The following is a 21,971-nucleotide window of genomic DNA, read 5'->3' on the forward strand; positions in this document are numbered from 1 at the left end:
GAATTCAGGGTTTCATGTGCAAATGAATCTTTGTGACTAGAGGTACAGGGATTAATTTTCCCCAGGCAATATTCTGAGCTTTCTATATTTTCAGAGTTTAGGAACTGTTGTTATGCATTGTACGTGGCAACAGACGAAAGAGATGGCAAGAGAAGAAAAGCTGGGAAAAATCAGACGTTGAAAATAAAAGGAATTTAGAACAATTTGAGCTTCATACTGCAGATAACAGAAAGCAAAGCCTGGGTAACTTGGCTTTTTCCTGGGTCAGCCATTGAAAGGATCCTGGCCTTTTTTTCTTCTTTCTTTCTTTCTTTTTTACCCAGTAGAACACTCCATGAGAGCAATTAAATATAACTTAAAAATTGTGTCCTATTGGTTTCTTTTTGTGGAACAGAGAACTAAGTGTGCCTTTGAAGGAAATAGCTTGAAATATATGAATGAAAAATCACCATGCAGCTGAAAAGTGCTCCCCTTATATAGGGGCTAAATTCTGTGATCTGTGTAATAGCTGACTTTGTGCTTATTTCGTGGAAAGTGTGAAGGCTGCACAGTGAGGAAGATGCGTCCCCACTCCCCAGGGCCAATCAACACGGTCACCGGGGTGGGGCTGGTGGTAAAGCTTACAGACAAACGGGTCATGTCTACTCACCTGGCCCCTCTAGTGCCAGAAAAATGCTGGCTCTGGGCAGTCCCCCCACATTCGGTGACTTGAATGGGAACCCACCAGTTGAAGGGAATTCATCGTCCTGTGAAGGCTCCACTCTGGAGAGCTCACGTGCGCACACGCACACACACAAACGCACACGCACAGGCACACACGTCAGGGTAGGCGGGGCACAGAGGACACACTTCTCAGGAGATTCAGGGCTGCAGCCGACAGTGGAAGGGAGGAGGAAGAGTGGGGCTCATGAGAAGTAAGAGGCCACACAAAGCACTTTTCTCTGCATCCGAGGAGGTGAGGGCAGGTCAGAGCAGCATCCCTCAGCCGGTCCTCCCCTCGTCCTCTGCTTTTCAGGGCGCATAAGAGGTGATGGTTGAGGAGGAGCCAGAAGAAGAGTTGCAGAACGCGGGGTGAAAAGATCTCTCTGGGGCTGTCTGGCTTGACCTCCTCGGGGCCTGGAGCCCCTGAGTGTTGATGATCCAGATTTGGGGTGAAGGCATCCAGGGATGGGCTCTTCCATTGGTGCGGGGTCTCTCATTGCTAGACTGTCCTGATACTGAGCTAAAAGCTGGTATTCACACTGGGTTCTCGTGCTGCTCTTTGAAGTGACCAAGAACATCCCTTCAACCTCTTGAAGCAGCTGAAGGTGGGCCACACATTATAACAGAAAGGGCTCTGGGGTAGAGGTTAGCACACTTTGGCTTTGCTCCTGACTGGCTGGCTTCCTGCTTCCTCATGTTCTTTTACTTCTTGTCACACTAATCAAATGCTCCATATGACTTTTGAAAGGCTGCACTAAGACTGGAACACAAAAGACTAGCTGTCATGTGATCAAGGCTGACCAGGATGTGCCAGGGTTTTTCTGAAATATAATACGTAGGATTCTGGACGTGACATGGTTAGACTGGAGACCCCAAGCCCAAATGCCTCTAGAGGGAGGCAGGTAATGGAGACAATTGCAAGGGATGGGAAGCTGGTGGTTGGGGTTCCTGGAAAGACAACAGGCAGTGGTTGTCACTTAAAAGACCCGCCAGTGCAATGGCATCCGTGTAGCTAGCCATTGAGATGGTCCCCAGTGAGTCCACTTCCAGGTACCCACTCTCTGTGCAGTCCCCTTTACATTGTTCCAGGGTTGGTCTGTGTGACCCTGAGGTGGAGGAGGTGATGAGATGTTAGGCTATAAAGGACTGCAGCAGAGGTAGAGACAAGGACATGACCTCACCTCTTATGAAAACACCAAAATCACAACCAACTGCTGGACAGCCAACACCAAGGAAACTGCTGGAACATACTAAAAGAGATATCCTACGTCCAATGACAAAGAAGAAGCCACAACGAGACAGCAGGAGGGGTGCAATCACAGTAAAATCAAATCCCATATCCTCTGGGTGGGCAACGCACAAACTGGAAAGTAATTATACCACAGAAGTTCTCCCACAAGAGTAAAAGTTCTGAGCCCCTAGCCTGGGGGTCTGGCAATGGGAGGAGGAGCCCCCAGAGAATCTGGGTTTGAAGGCCAGTGGGGTTTGAACACAGGAATTCCACAGGACTGGGGGAAACAGGAACTCTACCCTTGGAGGGCACATACAAGGTCTCGTGTGCACCAGGACCCAGGGAAAAAAAGTGGTGATCTCATAAGGGCCTGGGAAAGACCTACCTATTGGTATTAGAGGGTCTCCTGCAGAGGCTGGGGGCAGCTGTGGCTCACTGTGGGGACAAAGACACTGGCAGCAGCAATTCTGGGAAGTACTCACTGGCGTGAGCCCTCCTGGAGGCCACCATTTTCTCCCCAAGACCTGGCCCCACCCAACAGCCTGTAGGCTCCAGTGCTGGGACGTCTTGGGCCAAACAACCAACAGGGCAGGAACACAGCCCCACCCAACAGCAGATGGGCTGCTTAAAGTCTTCCTGAGCCCACAGCAGCCTGCTAAACAAACCCCCTGACACGGCCATGCCTGCCAGAGGGACAAGACCCAGCTCCAACCACCAGTGGGCAGAAGCCAGTCCCTCCCACCAGGAAGCCTGCACAAGCCTCTTAGACAGCCTCACTCACCAGGGAGCAGACAGCAGAAGGAAGAACTACAACCCTGCAGCCTGTGGAAGGGAAACTGCAATCACAGAAAGTTAGCCAAAATAAGATGGCAGAGGAATATTTCCCAGATGAAGGAACAAGATAAAACCCCAGAAGAACAATTAAGTGAAGTGGATATAGGCAATCTTCCCAAAAAAGAATTCACAGTAATGATGGTAAAGATGATCAAGGTCTTGGAAAAAGAAGGGAGGCACACACAGATCGAGAAGATACAAGAAATGTTTAACAAAGACCTGGAAGAACTAAAGAACAAACAAACAGAGATGAACAATACAATAACTTAAATGAAAAACACATGAGAAGGAATCAATAGCAGAGTAACTGAGGCAGACGAATGTGTAAGTGAGCTGGAAGACAGAATGGTGGAAATCATTTGCCACGGAACAGGGCAAAGAAAAAAGAATGAAAAGAAATGAGGTCTAAAAGACCTCTGGGACAACATTAAATGCACCAACATTTGCATTATAGGGGCCCCAGAGGGAGAACAGAGAGAGAAAGGACCAGAGAGAATATTTGAAGAGATAATAGCTGAAAAATTCCCTAACATGGGAAAGGAAGTAGTCACCCAAGTCCAGGAAGTACAGAGAGTCCCAGGCAGGATAAACCGAAGGAAGAACACACTGAGACACATAGTAATCAAACTGACAAAAATTAAAGGCAAAATAAAAATATTAAGAGCAACAAGGGAAAAGCAACAAATAACATACAAGGGAATTTCCATAAGGTTATTAGCTGATTTCTCAGCAGAAACTCTGCAGGCCAGAAGGGAGTGGCAGGATATATTTAAAGTGATGAAAGGGAAAAACCTACAACCAAGATTACTCTACCCAGCAAGGATCTCATTCAGATTCGATGGAGAAATCAAAAGCTTTACAGACAAGCAAAAGCTAAAAGAATTCAGCATCACCGAACCAGCTTTGCAACAAATCGTAAAGAAACTTCTCTAGGCAGAAAAGAAAAGGCCACAACTAGAAACAAGAAAATTACAAATGGAAATGCTCACTGGTAAAGGCAAACATACAATAAAGGTAGGAAATCATCCACACACAAATATCATATCAAAACCAGCAATCATGAGAAGAGGGAAGTACAAATGCAGGATATTGGAAATGTATTTGAAATTAAAAGACCAGCAACTCAAAACAACCTTGTTTATATATAGACTGCTATAACAAAACCTCATGGTAACCGCAAACCAAAAATCTACAATAGATATATACACACAGAAAGAAAAAGCAATCCAAATACCATTCTAAAGTTAGTCAGCAAATCACAAGAGAAGGGAACAAAAGAGGAATGGAAGAAAAAAGACCTACAAAAACAAATCCAAAATAATTAAAAAAATGGCAATAAGAACATACATATTGATAATTACCTTAAATGTAAATGGATTAAATACCCCAACCAAAAGATGTAGACTGGCTGAATGGATACAAAAACAAGACCCATATATATGCTGTCTACAAGAGAACCACTTCAGATCTAGAGACACACACAGACTGAAAGTGAGGGGATGGAAAAAGGTATTCGATGCAAATAGAAATCAAAAGAAAGCTGGAGTAGCAATACTCATATCAGGCAAAGTAGACTTTAAAGACTGCCACAGAGACAAAGAAGGATACTACATAATGATCAAGGGATCAATCCACGAAGAAGATATAACAAGTTTAAATATATATGCACCCAGCGTAGGAGCACCTCAATACATAAGGCAAATACTAGCAGCCATGAAAGGGGAAATCGACAGTAACACAATAACAGTGGGGGACTTTAACACCCCATTTACACCAATGGACAGATCATCCAGACAGAAAATCAACAAGGAAACACAGGCCTTAAATGACCCATTAGACCAGATGGACTTAACTGATATTTATAGAGCATTCCATCTAAAAGCAGAATCCACATTCTTCTCAAGTGCACATGGAACATTCTCCAGGATGGATCACATGCTAGGCCACAAAGTGAGCCTCAGTAAATTTAAGAAAACAAGTCATATCAAGCATTTTTTCTGACCACAACACTATGAGATGAGAAATCAACTACAAGAAAACAACTGTCAAAAACACAGACACGTGGAGGCTAAACAATATGCCACTAAACAGCCAATGGATTGCTGATGAAAACAAAGAGGAAATCAAAATCACCCAGAGAGAAACGAAAATGAAAGCACGATGATCCAAGACCTACGGGACACAGCAGAAACAGTTCTAACAGGGAAGTTTATAGCAAACAATCTTACCTCAGGAAAGAAGAAAAATCTCAAAGAAACAACCTAAACTTACACCTAAAGCAACTAGAGAAACAGGAACAAAACCCCAAGTTAGTAGAAGGAAAGAAATCATAAAGATCAGAGCAGAAATAAATGAAACAGAGATGAAGCAAACAACAGAAAAGATCAACGAAACTAAAAGCTGGTTCTTTGAAAAGACGGCAGCCTCTGTCTTGGGTACTCTCTCCCTCTCTTGAGCGTGTACTGTCTCTGCGGCTGAACCACACGAGGACGTCCAGGCAACGAATGAAGGGGCCGATGTGAGGAGGGAATGAGACCTGCCAGCAAGTGCTGCAGTGAGCTGAGAATGGACCCCCCACCCCCTACCCCCCGCTGAGCCTTGAGATGACATTGGGCCCAGCAAGAGCCTGACTCTGAGCCAGAATCACCCAGCCAAGTCACTGCAGGACTCCTGACCTCAGAGACTGTGAGAGTGTAAGTGTCCATAAGTAACAGATAACGAATACAGCATTCTAATTCATTTTAAAGCACCCACGTACACATGCACACACACTTTGCTGTGCTGGAGAAACAAAATTCAGAGCGCCAATTTACACAACCCTGCAATTCTCAATAAAACCTGGATCCGCAGAAGGTGGAAAGACATGGCGTAAGGTTGTACTCAGAGGTCACCTGGCATCTTAGATTCTGCCAGAAGAAAGGAGGTAGAATCCATTCAAAACTCAGATCTAAAGCAGGGAGCTATTTTTTCCCCACCATGAGAAACCAAACATAATTTTCCCTATCACTGTAGGGTGACAACAAACATTGGGGAAGAACCTAGAGAAATCTGGACAGAAATCTTGTTCTGTGATACAGAGTACTTGGATTAGAATAGAAAGCCACGGCAATCTCCAGTTCAATCAAAATAGAAACACATTTCCCCAGTAATTAAAAACGAGGAACAGGCACTTCACAAAAAGTATTGGAAAAAGCAACCATTTACTGGAAATACAATAAATACTTAGTCTCTTAGAGTCTATAACCAGAGATTGAAAGGTCTCTTCTCCCCAACCTCCCATAGGGATAAGAACCCTGGGACACAAGAGCAGATGCTGGGGGACAGGGAGGGTGCAGGACACCCAGGAGAGGAGCAGGACCCGTCCCTGGCTGAATAAATGGGGAACCCGGACAACTAAGGAGAAAAGAAACCCGTGGACAGGAATTGAGGTGATTCCTCTAAGGTAATGCTTTTCACCAGTTACCTTGGTGAGGGATGGAAAGTGTGTTTCAGATTCCTACTAAATACCCTCCAGGCTTTTGCACAGAATCATGCCAACAGTTAAGTTGGGCATAGACTGGACTTTTAATTTCCAGACTTTCGACCCAGTCATTCTCAGGAAATCCTTTTGTTCTGGTGTGAAAGAAAACCCTCAGGCTTTGTTCCAGGTGGAGCTCAGAGGAGTGGGTGAGCTCCCCAGTCAGGGGTCCCTTCCAGGGTCCAGCTGAAGCCCTGAGGGAAGACAGCCTTCACAAGAACTAAATCTGTCAACACGAGGCAGAGTCATCAACAGGTAATTTCATGAAGTGCCAGGAGGTATCATGTATTGTGGAAAACGATAATCAGAGTCTGGTTGAAGCTGGATCAACAGTGCAGGAAGTCAGGAAAAACGCTAAGTGCAGTGCTGTGCTTGGCATTTTGTGGAAACACCAAAAATGTCAACTGGGGAGACTGAGAAAAACACGAGGGAAGCAGATGCCATTGGAAAAGAAGCGCAGAAGAGGCCCAGCACCAGATGAAAGGGCCGTGTGTGCGGCTGGGTGAAATATGAAATGCTGGTAGCTTGTGATGTATGCTGCCTGGAGGAGAATACCCCGTTGTGGGTACAGGAGTCTGTTAGTTGAGGCTGGTTGCAAAACCACCGCACTAAAATGCTTCCCTTTTGCCATTGTTCCCGTTGACCTACTGACAATCTCAAACAAGATGTTTACGAGATGGTGGGCCGGGGACCCAGGGGACAGAGGTTAAAGGAGAGAGGAAGGGGATGGACGTTCTACCTTCTAGAGGAGTTGAGGGTTCCGGCATCCTGGGCTGTGCATTTCTTCTCTTTTGCTCATTTCAGGTGAGACCCAGTCGGCTGTCATTCACCCAAAGGGAAGATGGGGTACCAGGCAAGCAGCCTGAGGCACGGGGCGTCTGGGGCCGTGAGGAGGTGCTGAGGAAGGCGGCTGCCCCAGTTTTCCCCTGGTGGCCATGGTGATAGGAAGCCCACAATCTGGGCCGACTGCACGTGAGGACAGATTGTATTATCTCAATCCGAATTCATTTATTTTTCCCTAGGTTTTGCTTTACCCACTTTGTCCTTCTTTTGAAATACAAGGAGTTGGGCCAGTCTGCAGTCACGGTCTCATGGAGATTAGGTGATGAAAGAAAGGAGGAAAAAAAAAAAGATAATGATAAACAAGAAATAAACCAAAAACATGTCCCAATCTGGCTTTCAGACGCTCAGAGGAACAGAAATGACGTGTGGACAGAATACTGGGGAGGAAGCATGTTTAGGGGCATTCTTCCCTGCCACCTTCACGACGAAGCAGGGAAGATTTCTTGGTTGTGTCAGACACCACTGGAGGTTTTCTCCCAAGAGCCGATCCCCAAACAGAAACCCTCACATCTCTCCAGTCACACCCCCTGCCCCGTCCCCTGACCTACTCGCCGTGGAGGAGTCTGGCCGCAGACCAGGTGCTGGATGCCGACTGGCAACTCCAGCGCCTGCTCTCCTCACCAGTGGTCATTTCAGGCATGAGACCCAGTTTTGCCACATAAGACGTGACTGGACCGTTTTCCTCACAACCTAGGGCGGTCCCCCCTTTGCCTGTCAAAGCGCCGTGTGTGGGGGAGATGCTCGTAGCCATCCGGCTGCCAGCCTGGAGGAAGCAGCACACAGACCACAGCTGGGCAGAGAGGAAGGAGAGAGCCGAGAGCAGGGGAGCCAGGGCGCCTGCCTCCTGGTTGGGAGCTGTCCCGCCTCTGACCTTCTCTTCACGTAGTGTTGATGATACATTTCCCTACTGGTTAAGGTAGTGGAGCCTGCTTCTCTGTGCCCCGCAGCCAAAGGCACCCTAGCGGGTACCCTGGCTGGAGGAGAAAGGCAAAGAAGAGAAGTGAAGAGAGAAGAGCTCCTTGCAGTGCCTGGAACAAGGGAACGGGCCTCAGGGACCCCCATGATTGGCAGGCATTTTGCCTCTTTGCCCCCCAGCCTCTGCTCGGGGACCCCTGCACCCAAGGCTGCTAGTCTTTATCATGAACTAGAGCAGCCAGCACGAGCCCTGAGGGCTTCCCACAAGAACTGATGTGTTTCCTTGAGCAGCAACAATGTTACACATGTTAAGACATGCATGTTACATGCAGTATTCGAGACAGATTTTTTTTTTTTCACGCTCTACAGGGTGGAGCCACCTCCAGCTACTGCCTTATCTCTGTCGAGATTTTCGTGCTCTTTGATGCAACTCTGAAAGGCATTCCCAGTATAGCAGGGTCCGTCAGGACAGCCTCTTTGATAGCAACCTAACTAGTCACCAGAAACCTCGGCTTGCCCCTAGCTCTCCCTAATTTCATCGTTTGGGCTCTGCTGCCTGGCATTCCTTGGACTTGCTTCCGCCACGTTCCATGTGCTCGTCTGTGCTGATGGCTGTCCATCTCCTGATACCACCTTCTGCATCTGGAAACAGAACTCAGATGGCCTCACGGTTTGCCTCCCTCCTTGGGTGACAAATGCAGGCCAGATGGCTGTGATCCTGAGCCTCTGCTGGGTGCTTGATTGACACAGAGACGGGTCATCTAAAGGCCGTTTCCCAATTTGCCGAATCTTCCACTCTCTTTTTTTTTTTTGCGGTACGCGGCCCTCTCACTGTTGTGGCCTCTCCCATTGTGGAGCACAGGCTCCGGACGTGCAGGCTCAGTGGCCATGGCTCACGGGCCCAGCTGCTCCGCAGCATGTAGGATCCTCCCAGACCGGGGCACTAACCCGTGTCCCCTGCATCGGCAGGAGGACTCTCAACCACTGTGCCACCAGGGAAGCCCCGAATCTTCCACTCTTTGAAGACAATGCAGCTCAGAGGTTTGGCAGCTGAGGCTGGGAGAAGGAGGGGTGGGCCAGTGGCAAAGTCGAATGGCTTCTAAGGGAGGGGGATCTGGCCAACTGAAGATGGAAGAGCAACAGTGCGAAAAAGGAGAAATGAAAGATGCTTAAAGGGAAACCGATACGACATCTGAGGGTGCAGCTCTGAACGTGTCCTCCAGGAGGGCTGGGAAATCAGATGGTCTGGGTGTGCACCAAGGCTGCCCTGCTCACGGCTTAGATCTGGGCAGCTCTCAGCTCCCTCATTCACAAGATGGGGATCACGACTTGCTTCCCTCATAGGGTTATTGGAAGAATTAAATGAAATCATCGAAGTAAAGCATTCAGAACAGTGCCAGCCAATAAATGTTACTTTCATCATTATTATTCTTGTATATTAAAATACAAATATTTTTAAGCCACCTAATTTATTTTTAAAATGAAAATTGTACATATTTAAAGTGTACACCATGATGACTTGATATACATATACATATAGTGAAATGAAATTGTGGTATAAATTATACAATGGAGTATTACTCATCCTTGAAAAAGAAAGATGTCCTGCCATTTGCAACAAGATGGATGAACGTGGAGGCCATTATGCCAATTGAAATAAGCCAGACACAGAAGGCTACAAAATGCAAGATCACACACTCATTATATGTGGAATCTAAAAAAGTCATATCCTACCTAAATTCTGAGATTGTATGAAGAGGCTTAAATACTATTGATTGACTAGTGGAACATTTCTATCTCTTATTATGAGATTTATAAACTAAAACTACTATTCATATCATATTGGTCAAAATCAGTTTGCTATGGCAGGCAACACCACCCTAGTCCCTTACAGTTTACTTTCTTCCTTTTGCTCTTTGTAAATTTCTGGTGACAGCATCTGCCTGTTACTGTCCACTTCTCTGGTACACATGGATGTGGAATTTAAAATTGTGTCCTTTAAAATGTAACATGTAAATTTCATCAAAAATGATAGCAAATAAAAACAACATGCAATACTTAATAACCTTTTGTAAGAGTCATTAAATTATAACAATAATACCATCTGTAGTAAAGGCTATCAGATTTGGGAAGAATCATTAAAATTTACAGATTAACCTTAAATTTCTTTTGTTTTCCTATTATGGTGTCTTTTAGTTAACAGGCTCATTATTTTCCAAATGTAAGTTATTTATTAACCTCAAGGCCAGTCTGAATTTCTATTTTTCTCTCTGCTATTCATCCACTCTCCCTGAGCTGTTAATGGGCATTGAAATGCCTAAAATATGTAAAGGGAAAACAGAAGTAGAAAAAAAAGAGCCCCAGAAGCGAATGAGCAAATAGATCCAGAATAATTGGGAGCTGGATGCAGTATTATATATTATTTTCTATGGGTAATAAGTGGATTTTAGAAATACTTAAAACATATAGAGGCACTATATATAAAAATGTATAAATTGAAGTCTACATTTATTTGATAGCTACTTCAGTTTTTTTTTTTTTCTATAAAAAGTGAATTTCTGTTTTCCCAACATCTAACCATGAGGTAAATCAGAGGTCAAGGTTCTGGGCTACTGTATGGAGCAAGGAGTCAGGAGTCATGGTCTCTTGCGGGTGGGCGGCCAACACAGCTACTTCAACAGGACAGCAGTCGGCCTCCTGTCACTTGGGGGACTCAGAACCAATTCAGACAGGTATCAACCAGGGAAAAGCAATTCCCTTCTAACCAAAGAGAACTGCACTTGTACGAGATGAGGTAGAAAATGCGTGGTAGGAGACCTTTCCAATTTGTGGTTTGGAAGAGAACAGGACTTCTGTTTCTATTTGTCTGACCTCTGAGACATCTTTGCAGTAACTGAAAAGAGTGTGATGGATAGTGCTGACTCTAGGAGTCTTTGAAAAATGCTTGCCCTCTGGCCAAACATACAAGTAGAATTCATTTTCCATATTCAGAATCTGGATCGTCTGACTTTTATATTTAGATGTGCTCAGCCAACCGTAAGGACCTCACAGCACGGAAGCGATGCTTTCTGAAGCCCACGTTGGAAGGGTAAGGACCCGCTGTGGCAATACATGCGTTTCCAGTGCGTGTGGACCCAGGGCGAGGGTTGGAGCTGTGTGCACCCCCGGGGATGCTGTGCTGTGAGTTTGCAGGGGCTCCGGTATGGGCTGAATGGCATCCCGACAAATTCCATGTGCTGAAGTCCCGGCCCTCAGTCCCTGAGAATTCAGAGACAGGGTCTTGAAAGAGATAATGAAGTTAAAATGAGGTCATCTGAGTGGGTTCTAATCCAATATGACTGGTGTCCTTATAAGAGGAGGAAATCTGGACACAGACATGCACAGAGGGAAGAAGTGGAGACACAGGGAGAAGGTGGCCGTCTGTGACCCAAGGAGATCTCAGACTTGTAGCCTCCGGAACTGTGAGAAAATAAGTTTCTGTTGCTTAAGCCACCCAGTCTGTGGTACTTTGTTACGGCAGCCCTGGAGCCTAATACAGTTCTATTCGTAGTAGGAGCTGTCAAACCTCATTAGACAGTCCACGTCTACCCTCGGTGAAGGCTAGGCCCCGGCACCGAGACCAGGAGGAGCGCCACCTGAGGAGAGGGGTTTGGTGGCCACCAGTTAGACCAAGGGCCCCCAGAGTGAGCGAGAGGAAAAGGGCAGTGTCTGAGAGGAGGACCTGACTTTTTAATAGAAAATCCTCTTCTGCCTTTTTATCACAAAAGCTTTACATGTTCATTGTAGAAATAATAGGAAATACAGATGAACAACATGAAGAAACAAAATATAACTCTGATCTTACCTCTTGGAGGTAACTGTTCATTCATTGTTATAAATCTTTCCAGAACTTTTACTATAAATATATGAATTTACACACACATCCACACACAGCCAAGATGGAATAATTTACTTTTTGTGATCCTTTATCTATTTCAATAATTTTAGACTTATAGCATCTTTTCTAACGTCTGCTACTTCATTATATCGACTGTATCCTAGAAATGGCATTGGTGGGTGGGAGGCGTCCAAGCTTAGGCAGATGTAAAGGCCTCTTGATATCTGTTGCCAACTTGCCTTCCAGAAATCATGTGTCCATTTATATCTGGCAAGTCTATTTTGAGTGCTACACAAGCCTTGTAACTGCTAACTCTTGACTCAGCTGTTCATGGGCTTTCAGCCAATTCCTAGGGAGGAGAGTGCGGAGACCAGAGGACACTGAGATCTGTGCCGCCAGTGACTCGGGACACTGGGGGCTTGGTGTAGGGCTGGGAGGGGTGTCCGGTGCTGGGGGGAGCACTTCCCACCTTAGCACAGCGGCAGGAGGAGGGCACCTGACGGGTCAAGTGTGCAGCCCAGATGGCAGCTGCGAGCTCTGCCAGGAGGGCCTGTGCCGGGTCAGCCACTGGGCGCTGCTGGGAGAGCCTGACGTTCCCGGGTGTGAAGTGTGAGGAGGGAACTCCGGGGGCATCCCTGAGAGTGGAGGGCGGCCCCACGAGCTCTAAATGGGCTGGGAGGGCCGGGGGCCGAGGGCGCCTGAGGTCACTGTGGGCCCGGGTTGTTACTTTTATCCCGCTGCCTGGGAGCACGCAGGTTCTGCTCGGGAGTGCACACAGCGGGGCTGACGGCCTTTGCGGGCTTTTCCGTGTTAATGGAAGATGCGATTTGACTTTGGTTCTTTGCCCAGGATAAGAGATCCTGGGGGGCGTTCTTAAAAGGAAAGCCAAGCTAATCTTAAATGAAGAACAAAATGTTTTACTTCATAAACCTTGAAATTATATGGCACTCAATAAAACGTGTTGGCAAGTAAGCTTCTGCCACAAAATCTGATAAATAAAATAGGTTAATGCCTCTCAGGAGAAGAACCTGAATTCCACTTATCATTAGATAGAACTTTCAGTGAGAACCTCTCTAACAAAAATGAGCAATGGTCTCTGATTTAGGGGAGAACAGAGCCTAGCAGAAAAGGAACCGCATCCTCACTGGGTCCAGAAAGGCTCCGGCCCCTTCTCCCTGTGTCTCAAGGTTCCCGAGCATCTGGCCATCTTCGGGCCTTTGCAGGTCAGACATGTCCTGTGCATCTGAAGCACAGTCCTGTTGACCTGATACGCACCTCGCCTGAGAAATAACGATATGCTGGAGATATGAGTGAAGAATTAACAACACTGTGTCTGACTTCCCTGAAACATAGACTTAGCTGTCAAAGTTGCTTCCAAAAGTAAACTTCTGTACACTCGCCCAAAGCAGGGAATAAATTTCCAAGAAAACAAACAGTTCTTCCCCTGGGGTTGACTCCTTCCTTCTGCGATTGGCACCGGAGAGAATTAACCACTCATCATCTCGAGCGTACAGTGAAACGGTTACGGAGAAAAGGGACGGGCTTACCATCTGCCACCGGCTTGGGCTGGGAGCTCTTGAGCCGCAGCGAGGGCCGGAAGCGGGTGCGGTCGTTGAAGCTCCAGCTCTTCTGCACTTTGGTGGGGCTGCCCTCGGTGGTGATGTCCGTGCTGGGGGACCGCCTGTCGCCCAGCGAGGCCTGCCTGCTCTTGACGCTCTGGCCCCGCGGGCTCGCCATGCGTACGCGCTCCTTGAAGCTGAGCTTCTGGCTGCGGGCGGAGCACAGGGCAGCGTTAGCACGTTTTGGGCAGTGCCGTCCACCCACGTGGGTAAATGCTCGGATGAAACTGCATACGACCATGTACTTCAGTACACAGAATGTTCTTAGCAAGTAGGGGCACAGCGATACAGTTTTCCCTTATTGCAAATTTAAGCTTTATTGAACCTCTCTGTTTGCATTCAAGTCCGTCTCATTCCACAGTTTTGCACACCCTTCCTGGATTCAACGAAGCCTGAGACCAAGCACAGCGGTTTGTGCACAATGACACTGGAAAGACCAGAGAACTGGTTTGGTGTTCGCCTTAGAAACAGATTTTAGATTTAACCTCAACTTTTGAGACCTAAAAAAAAAAGGTTTTGTTTTTTGTTTTTTTCTGCGGGGGGCGGGGAGCATATCTCTTTGTAATTTCTAAAACATTTGTACGGGAAAATGGGGATGACAGTTACACATGCACATGTATCTACAGGCTGCATGCATTTTATACTCCAGGCAAGATTACGATTTCCACATCCATGCAGTCTCAGAGCGGCTGGCGGCACTGCAAACAATATTAAACATACGACACTTAACACCACGTTCATTCTGGTGAGACAAAAACCACACAAGGTAGAACAAACACAGCTTATAATGAACGAGATGACTGACTGATGGAATGAGATGCTGTGTTCACCAGCAGTTTCCTGATATTCGACAGGTTATTGATTTGCTTGGCAGCTCCTGGTAAGTTATATTTGTTCACGTTCAGTTCTCAGACACCAGCTAGGCCTGAACTGAGGTCGGTTGATAAAGGAAGTGTTAACAAGGCAGCAAAACACAGAGTGCACCTCCGGGCCCTCCTGAGCACGGGTCGGGCGTGAAGGGCTGGGAAGGGCAGACTGCAATCAGAGACCTGGATTGGAGGCCTCGCCTCTAGCTTGGAGATAAAAATAGCAACATAGCTGAGGGACTTCTGTGGGCATCAGATGAACTGTATGAAGCTTTGTGGACCCAGTCTTTGTGTTCTTGTTCATTTATAAACTACTGTGCTATTCATTAGAAAGTGACGCCATGGGGGGAGGGATAAATTGGGATATTAACATACACACACTACTATATGTGGAGCCCTACGTCAAGGACACCCTACATCAAGGACACAGAACAAAAACTCCAGAATTAACCGAGCCCCCATAGCAACTGTTGCCACGGTCTCTCCTAATCTAAACTGGACAGCACCCACCCCACCCCGACTCCATACTAGGCAAAATATTCACCATGTAGTAACCTTGTATCCTCCTGACCAATCACCTAATGCCATCCTGCCAGCAGGAATTTTCTTTGTCCTGAGGCTATAAAGGTTGGCTACTAGCGCACAAAGGGGGTCGGCTCTCCCTGGTCTCTCAGGGAGTGGGCCCGCGGGATTCGCAGCGCCCCTCACCATCTCTGCTGTTTGTTCTCAATAAACTCACTCTCTTCTAAAATTCTTCCGGTCTGAATATTCTTCTTCCAACCCGCGCTCGGACCACGACATTTTGGTGGCCTGTACGGGGACATCTCCTCCCCCACCTCCTCTCCTCATTCCTTGGGACCTCTGTGAACAGGCAAGCTTCCGTGAAAGCAACAGAGGAACTCTGGCCAGGGCCACACCCTGGTGTGTTCCGAAGGCTCCATGGCTCGCTTTGCCCCAGTAACTGCCGCCCAGAAGAGGTGAGGGTCCCTCTGTCTTCCTCCTGACTGCGGACTAGGCCGATTGATATTATGCGGGCACAGGTCAGGCATTTAAAAGTCATTAGGGCGCTCGCCGCTTTAAGACTCCTGTGAAAGGATAAGGGGGTCACGGAACAGACCAGGCTGTTAGCGCATCTGCCCCCAGCAAGACAACTTCCGTGCACCGTGAGGCACGTATTGGTTCAAACAGAACACTGAGCCCCCTCCCCTTGGCCGCCGCCTTCCCGGCAGGACTACAAGGCCGATTCCTCAGCCTGTCTTCTCTGTTACACTTTCACCTTTTTCTCCGTCCAGATTGACTTACAGGAGCCTAAGTGTTGCCTCTGAGCCATCCCGGGAGTGCTTTTCACATTTCAGGGCATCGCCAAGCAGTGAGTCACCCGGTGGGTCCCGGGAATCTCTCTCTCTTTTCTTTCTTCCCTGCCCGAGTCGCATGGTGCCTCAGTCGCACGCTCACGGTCAGACGCGATTGTTGGGACGGTCGGCCCATTTTGTGCCTTAGTCACATGGAGAGATCACCGGGACAAAGGGGACGCCTCTCTGTCAGCTGGTGACTCTCAGTACCCCCTTTCTACGGCGTACAGGCTAAGAATGGGTTCTGCTATGTCTCGGGAGCCTCCCTCAGACTCACCCGTCGGCTGTATCCTCAGAAACGGGAAAAATTTGACCCTGAAAATCTCAAATAGAAGAGGCTCATTTTCTTTTGTAACACGGCTTGGCCCCAGTATAAACTGGGGGACCGAGAACAGTGGCCCCCTAATGGCACACTAAATTATAACACGATCCTCCAACTTGATCTCTTTTGGCGGAAACAAGGAGAGGACTCAGAGGTTCCTTACGTCCAGACCTTTATGGCCCGTAGTCAGCATCCGGAGCCGAGGGACTCATGCCGCACGTGTCTTTCTGTTGCCGCCTTATCCCCCCGGCCCCCCCTGTCTCCCTCTCCAGCAGATCTCTTAGATGACCCTCTACTCGACCTCTCCTGTCCCCCGCCCCATGAACCCCCTGCTTCAGCCCCCGACTCCATCTCAACCCACAGCTCCCCATCAGCCACCCCCTTATCAGGGCAAAAGCCCCTCTCCCCTCCCCACACAAGATCCAGGCCTGCCCAACGCCAGGAAGTAGCAAATGGAGACATGGGCACTATTAGAGTCCATGTTCCCTTTCCCATCTCTGACATTTCCCAAATTCAAAACAAGTTAGGTTCCTTCAGTCAGGATGGCCACAGTATTCTTTAGACTCCAGAGAAAACTGGTTAAGATAAAAATTTTTTGAGATTGCAAAAGGGGTTTCTTTTTGCATGTGCAGTTAGAAAAGCTAGTCTGGGGCTTCCCTGGTGGCGCAGTGGTTGAGAGTCCGCCTGCCGATGCAGGGGGCGCGGGTTCGTGCCCCGGTACGGGAAGATCCCACATGCCGCGGAGCGGCTGGGCCCGTGAGCCATGGCCGCTGAGCCTGCGCGTCCGGAGCCTGTGCTCCGCAATGGGAGAGGCCACAACAGTGAGAGGCCCGCGTACCGCAAAAAAGAAAAAAAAAAAGAAAAAGCTAGTCTGTTGAAATAGTTTTTTCAGAATCCTGACCCTGAGAGAACAAAAATATGCCTAGGAAAAAGTCTGAAGTTAACTCTTATCATGTCCTTGAGCTACAAACACAGCCCACTTTGCCTGAGACTTCAGCCTTGGGTTAATTAGTAGAACTTCAAGCCACGGGGAAAAAAAAAAAAAGAGGCGAAGAGACATTTTAAATCTCAAGTGGAAACTATGAGATCTCTGACGGCCTGGATATATGTTTATGTCTCAGTATGTGTCTGTGTCTTTGGATAATATTGCTGAGGTTAATTTGTAAATGAGCTCCATTTAATTGGCTTAAAAGAAAAGTAAGCACTTACAAAATAAAACAATTCTAAAACAAGAAAAATTAAGCTAAATTTCAGGTTCACGTGAACTGGGAAATAGTCAATATTAAATTAATACCTGGTGTTAATGTTTTTGTTTGTTGATCTAATTAATATAGACATGTCTTGAGCCATCAACATTAAGTATAATACTTTTATTGTGACTAGCTTTAATATAAACTAAATAAGATCTTATTATATCTGTTGCAAATTTGTCAGCAATGAGAATAACTCAATGTGAAGAAACTTTTTTTTTTTTTTTTTGCAGTATGCGGGCCTCTCACTGTTGTGGCCTCTCCCATTGCGGAGCACAGGCTCCGGACGCGCAGGCTCAGCGGCCATGGCTCACGGGCCCAGCCACTCCGCGGCATGTGGGATCTTCCCGGACCGGGGCACGAACCCGTGTCCCCTGCATCGGTAGGTGGACTCTCAACCACTGCGCCACCAGGGAAGCCCAATGTAAAGAAACTTTTAAGAAAAGAAAATACAAATAAGGTAAGAGTTTTGGGTGAACCTTTTAGGAATAATTATGTTTTAGAAATGTCTACTTAAGAATAATCTCTCCAGATATTCGACAACTTAAAACATTTAGAGTTGTGCTAAATTAAGTGAAAGGATGGAAGTTTATTAAATAACTAGGCCATTTCCAAATAACATAAGATACTGAAACATTAATTACTGAACATTGGCTTCCTTTTACAGAGAAACAAAAGGTTTGGAACTATTAAAAAAATGTGTTTGGTGCCACACTGAGATATTTTCTATAAGAAAGCACATTCTTAAAAAATTATTATTTGGATGTATGTTTACCAATCTACAGAGTGCTGACATAAAGGACAGTTCATGGTTGCTTAAGGAAAGTAGGATGTATGTTTTTAGTAAAAAAAGGTATGAGGAATGGAATTACATTTTATTAAGAAAAAAGGAAGTAGGTCTAATTTAGAGTTGACTGCTCCTGAATGGAAAAATAAAGTGAGAGATACAGAAAGTGATAGAAACTTTTGTGAAAAGTGGCCCCTGAGGAAAGAGTTTTATGCATGGTCAGGACTGACTAAGTTTATAATGAATTTAATTAAGTAAATGAATTTTAAAAGTAAGCTGGTGCAAAACTTGAATTTGGCTTTTCTTTCTGTTAAGAGGACAAGTTTTCTTAAAATGTTGAACTGCCTCTGATAACAGATTTTAAATTTCTTTACCTCTTAAGTGATCTGTTCTGTACTTGCCTTTGAAATCTTTTATTGTTACCTTGGCTAAGTAAATAACTATTGCTTCCTTAAGTGCTGTGTTCCACAACAGTAACCAAGTTACTTTGTTAATTTTATTGTGATCAGATTTTAAACGTGCCTTCTTACCATGCCTTCATAAGTCTTTTGTCATTATAGACACTTACAGTTTCACTCTAATGCCTTTGCAAAAATGCTTCCTCTTCAAGAAGATTTATAAAAAGGACTTTTGAATAAATACAAGTTTCTGACTTTCAGACTATAATGCCAAACTTGGTAAGAAATTGAAGAATTCGAATGAAAAACCTGATGGCTTCATAAAGCTGTTAACAAAAAGGATTAATTAGCAAGGAGTGAATGAACTGGTAAATGTGGTTATAATTTTCTATAATTATAGAAAATTTGCATTCTATCTGAAAAATTACTGGTTTGAATCTGTGTTTTCCAGGTGTAAGGAAAACCTTCCCCTCAAACAAATTCTGACTTACAGTAATTTGGTAAATTATACCTTTGTGAGCAAAATTGAAACATTTACCTCTTGCCTCTGTCTGCTTCCTCCAGAGATGGGAAACTCTTAGGTTCCCAGCAGCTTTATCAGATAAATTAGGAAGGCTACCTCACTAACAGGTACAGAGATCTCAAGGTATTTTGGGAACCTTGAAAAGGGAGTTATTCACCTAGATCTGGTAAGCGAAATCTGTGACAGGCCCTTGGTGTGAATTTCCTAGCCCTGAGAGGTCTTTTAAAAGTTCAGTCTGAGACTCCTTATAAAAATTTCTGCATGCAGAAAGCCTATATGATCAGTTATATAAATCATCAGGCCAAGCTTAGTGAGGCCCGGCTGAAATATCCTTCTCTCTCTGTTAAGAGAACAAAGTTTTCTTGGAATGTTGCTTTTAATAACAGACTATGTAAATTTCTTTGCCTTTAAGCAATTTGTATTTACTTTTAAAATCTTTTGTTACTTTGGTAAATAAATATTATTTCACAATGATCTATGAAGATCTTGGCACACATAGATAAAGTTCATTCTGCTTCTACAAAAATCAACCCCTCACTGCCAGACTTTTGCCATCCTGATGTCCTTAAAACATGGCAACAGTCTATTCCTAAACCAGGGAATTTAAAATGGGTAAACAATAGCTGTCAATCAGTCAGGGCTATGGAAAATCCAAGGGGGCTGCTTGGCTTTTTCCAGCTCCCTGACAAACCTCGTTTTTCATTTGATGGGGTAAAGCCTTCCCTGGCTGCAGGGTTAATGCCCTCACAATGAGAAAAAAAAATTACGTTTCACTGAATATTAAATTCTAGTTTTGTTAATTAAGGTCTGTGTTACCGAGACTCACTTCCCAGATAGTTCCTTGATGTTATGTTATATTGCTAAAAAGTTTAATTGAATTATTAAAGGACACTCTAGTTTGTTTCTAAAGCTTATCTCAGTAATCTATTTTCAGATGAAGATCAGATGCCCCAAACCTACAATCAGGGGATTATGCATACTGGAAAAGACATAATTTAAAGGACTGTCTGCAAGCTGGATGGATGGGGACCCGTTTTGGGCTGGCTAAATGGCTTTCTTTGTAACTATACCCTCAATTTTAATCAGACTAGCCTGGAGTGGGGTCCCTGGTCAGAGGAGGATGAATATGATGTATTGCATGAAGGTAATTTCACTTTATGTTGGGGAAATTCAAGGAAAAATGCGACTAAGAAATATATTAATGAAGACCATATCCCCATAAATAGCTTGGCATTGGGAACTAAATATGTGGGGATTGGTGTGACCACCAGACGCTTACTTAGTTTAACCTCCCGACAAGACTCTCCTCCAAAATATAACATAATTCAACTAACATTCAGGAATTTGTTATGCCAATCCCCCAGTCACACTCATAATCAGTCAGAGCCCGGATTCTCCCCTTTATGTATAGATGATTACTTCCTTAGAGTCTGGCCTTCCCAATCTAATCCTAGGCCGTGGGACCCCAGTCTATTTCCAGAGGAAAACTCCCAAAAGGTCAGGGCCTGGCTCTGGGGACCCACACGGGGGTATCCTTGAGGGGCACCGGATTTTCATCTCTATGCAGTAACGGGGTCTATCTGGATCTTCCCACACTTTGGAGGGGCCCCTGCACAATGACTGCTGTGGTCCCAGAGGCGACCATTATGACTACAAAGGATTTAGCTTCCTCAGGAGGGGCTCCCAACTTGGGTCCTTCCTCGAGGAGGCCTTAAGACCTGTCCCAGAGAGACAAAAACGAGCCACGGATTGGGGGGGAGGGGGATGCTTATGATAATCCAATTCTTGATCAGCCCGAAATAATATGCAGCATCTTCAGAGGGCTCTCCTGGTTTGCAGGCGTACCCCTCTCAGAGAGGAGTGTTCTCCACTTCACCATCACGGTCCAGGAACCTTGGAAGGCTGAGGTACTAAGGAACAGCGGTCAGCCCCAGGCTCTCCGGCCGAGGGGGTTTTACAAAACAGGCGGGCCCTTAGTGTTATAACAGCTGAGGCGGGGGGTGTCTGTGCCCTACTAAACCAGACAGGCTGCTTCTATATTAATACCTCCGGCCAGGCTGAAGAGGACCTTCAGATTCTAAAGAAAAACATCAAATTAATAGAAGATTTAAAAGAGAGAGCAGGACAGGGCCCCAGCTGGCTTTCCAGCCTCCTCTCCTCTCGGGGGATCCAGATATGGACGTGGTTATTGCCCTTGTTGGGACCATTAATCCTGATAACCTCTGTTTTGTTGCTTGGCCCCTGTATTATTAACACATTATCTAAGTTCGTCTCCCGACAGGTTCAAAAGATTCAATTCCAGGTGGTGCTACAACAAGGATACCAGCCAGTTGGCACAAGGACTACGTTGGAACAAGCCGCCTTATCATTCCACGGACTCTCATCTCCCTCCGTAAATACACCCTGACAGAGAGCGGGCACTGGGCCTCAGGGCCCCATGACGCCCCGGCCAGCAGGAAGAAGCTAGGAACGGTCATTGCCCCTTTCCCCAGTGACCTGGGCTCCTATGGCCCGAGATGGGGATAGGCAGATAGTTACTCATGAGCAGGGTGTTAAGGGGCCAAAGATTTGGCCCACAAATAAAAAGATGGGAGAATGTAGAGCCCTGCATCAAGGACACCCTACATCAAGGACACAGGACAAAAACTCCGGCATTAACCGAGCCCCCATAGCAACTCTTGCCATGGTCTCTCCTAATCTAAACTGGACAGCCCCCATCCCACCCCGACTCCATACTAGGCAAAATATTCACCATGTAGTAACCTTGTATCCTCCTGACCAATCACCTAATGCCATCCTGCCAGCAGGAATTTTCTTTGTCTTGAGGCTATAAAGGTTGGCTACTAGCCCACAAAGGGGGTCGGCTCTCCCTGGTCTCTCAGGGAGTGGGCCCGCGGGATTCGCAGCGCCCCTCACCATCTCTGCTGTTTGTTCT

The 21,971-nt window shown here is 46.1% G+C and overlaps 1 protein-coding gene across 4 annotated transcripts in view; it reads right to left on the bottom strand.

The window, feature by feature from the left end:
- KCNQ5 (potassium voltage-gated channel subfamily Q member 5) overlaps nt 1-21,971 on the bottom strand; it is a 581,761-nt gene that overhangs the window by 47,762 nt on the left and 512,028 nt on the right. For all 4 annotated transcript variants that reach the window (XM_033428637.2, XM_049695430.1, XM_012533108.3 and 1 more), the window contains one exon: nt 13,467-13,687. In XM_033428637.2, the coding sequence (XP_033284528.1) occupies nt 13,467-13,687 (221 nt within the window). The remainder of the gene's footprint in view (nt 1-13,466; nt 13,688-21,971) is intronic.

Source organism: Orcinus orca, chromosome 12, assembly GCF_937001465.1.
Source record: "Orcinus orca chromosome 12, mOrcOrc1.1, whole genome shotgun sequence".
In the NCBI taxonomy this organism is placed as follows: Eukaryota; Metazoa; Chordata; class Mammalia; order Artiodactyla; family Delphinidae; genus Orcinus; species Orcinus orca.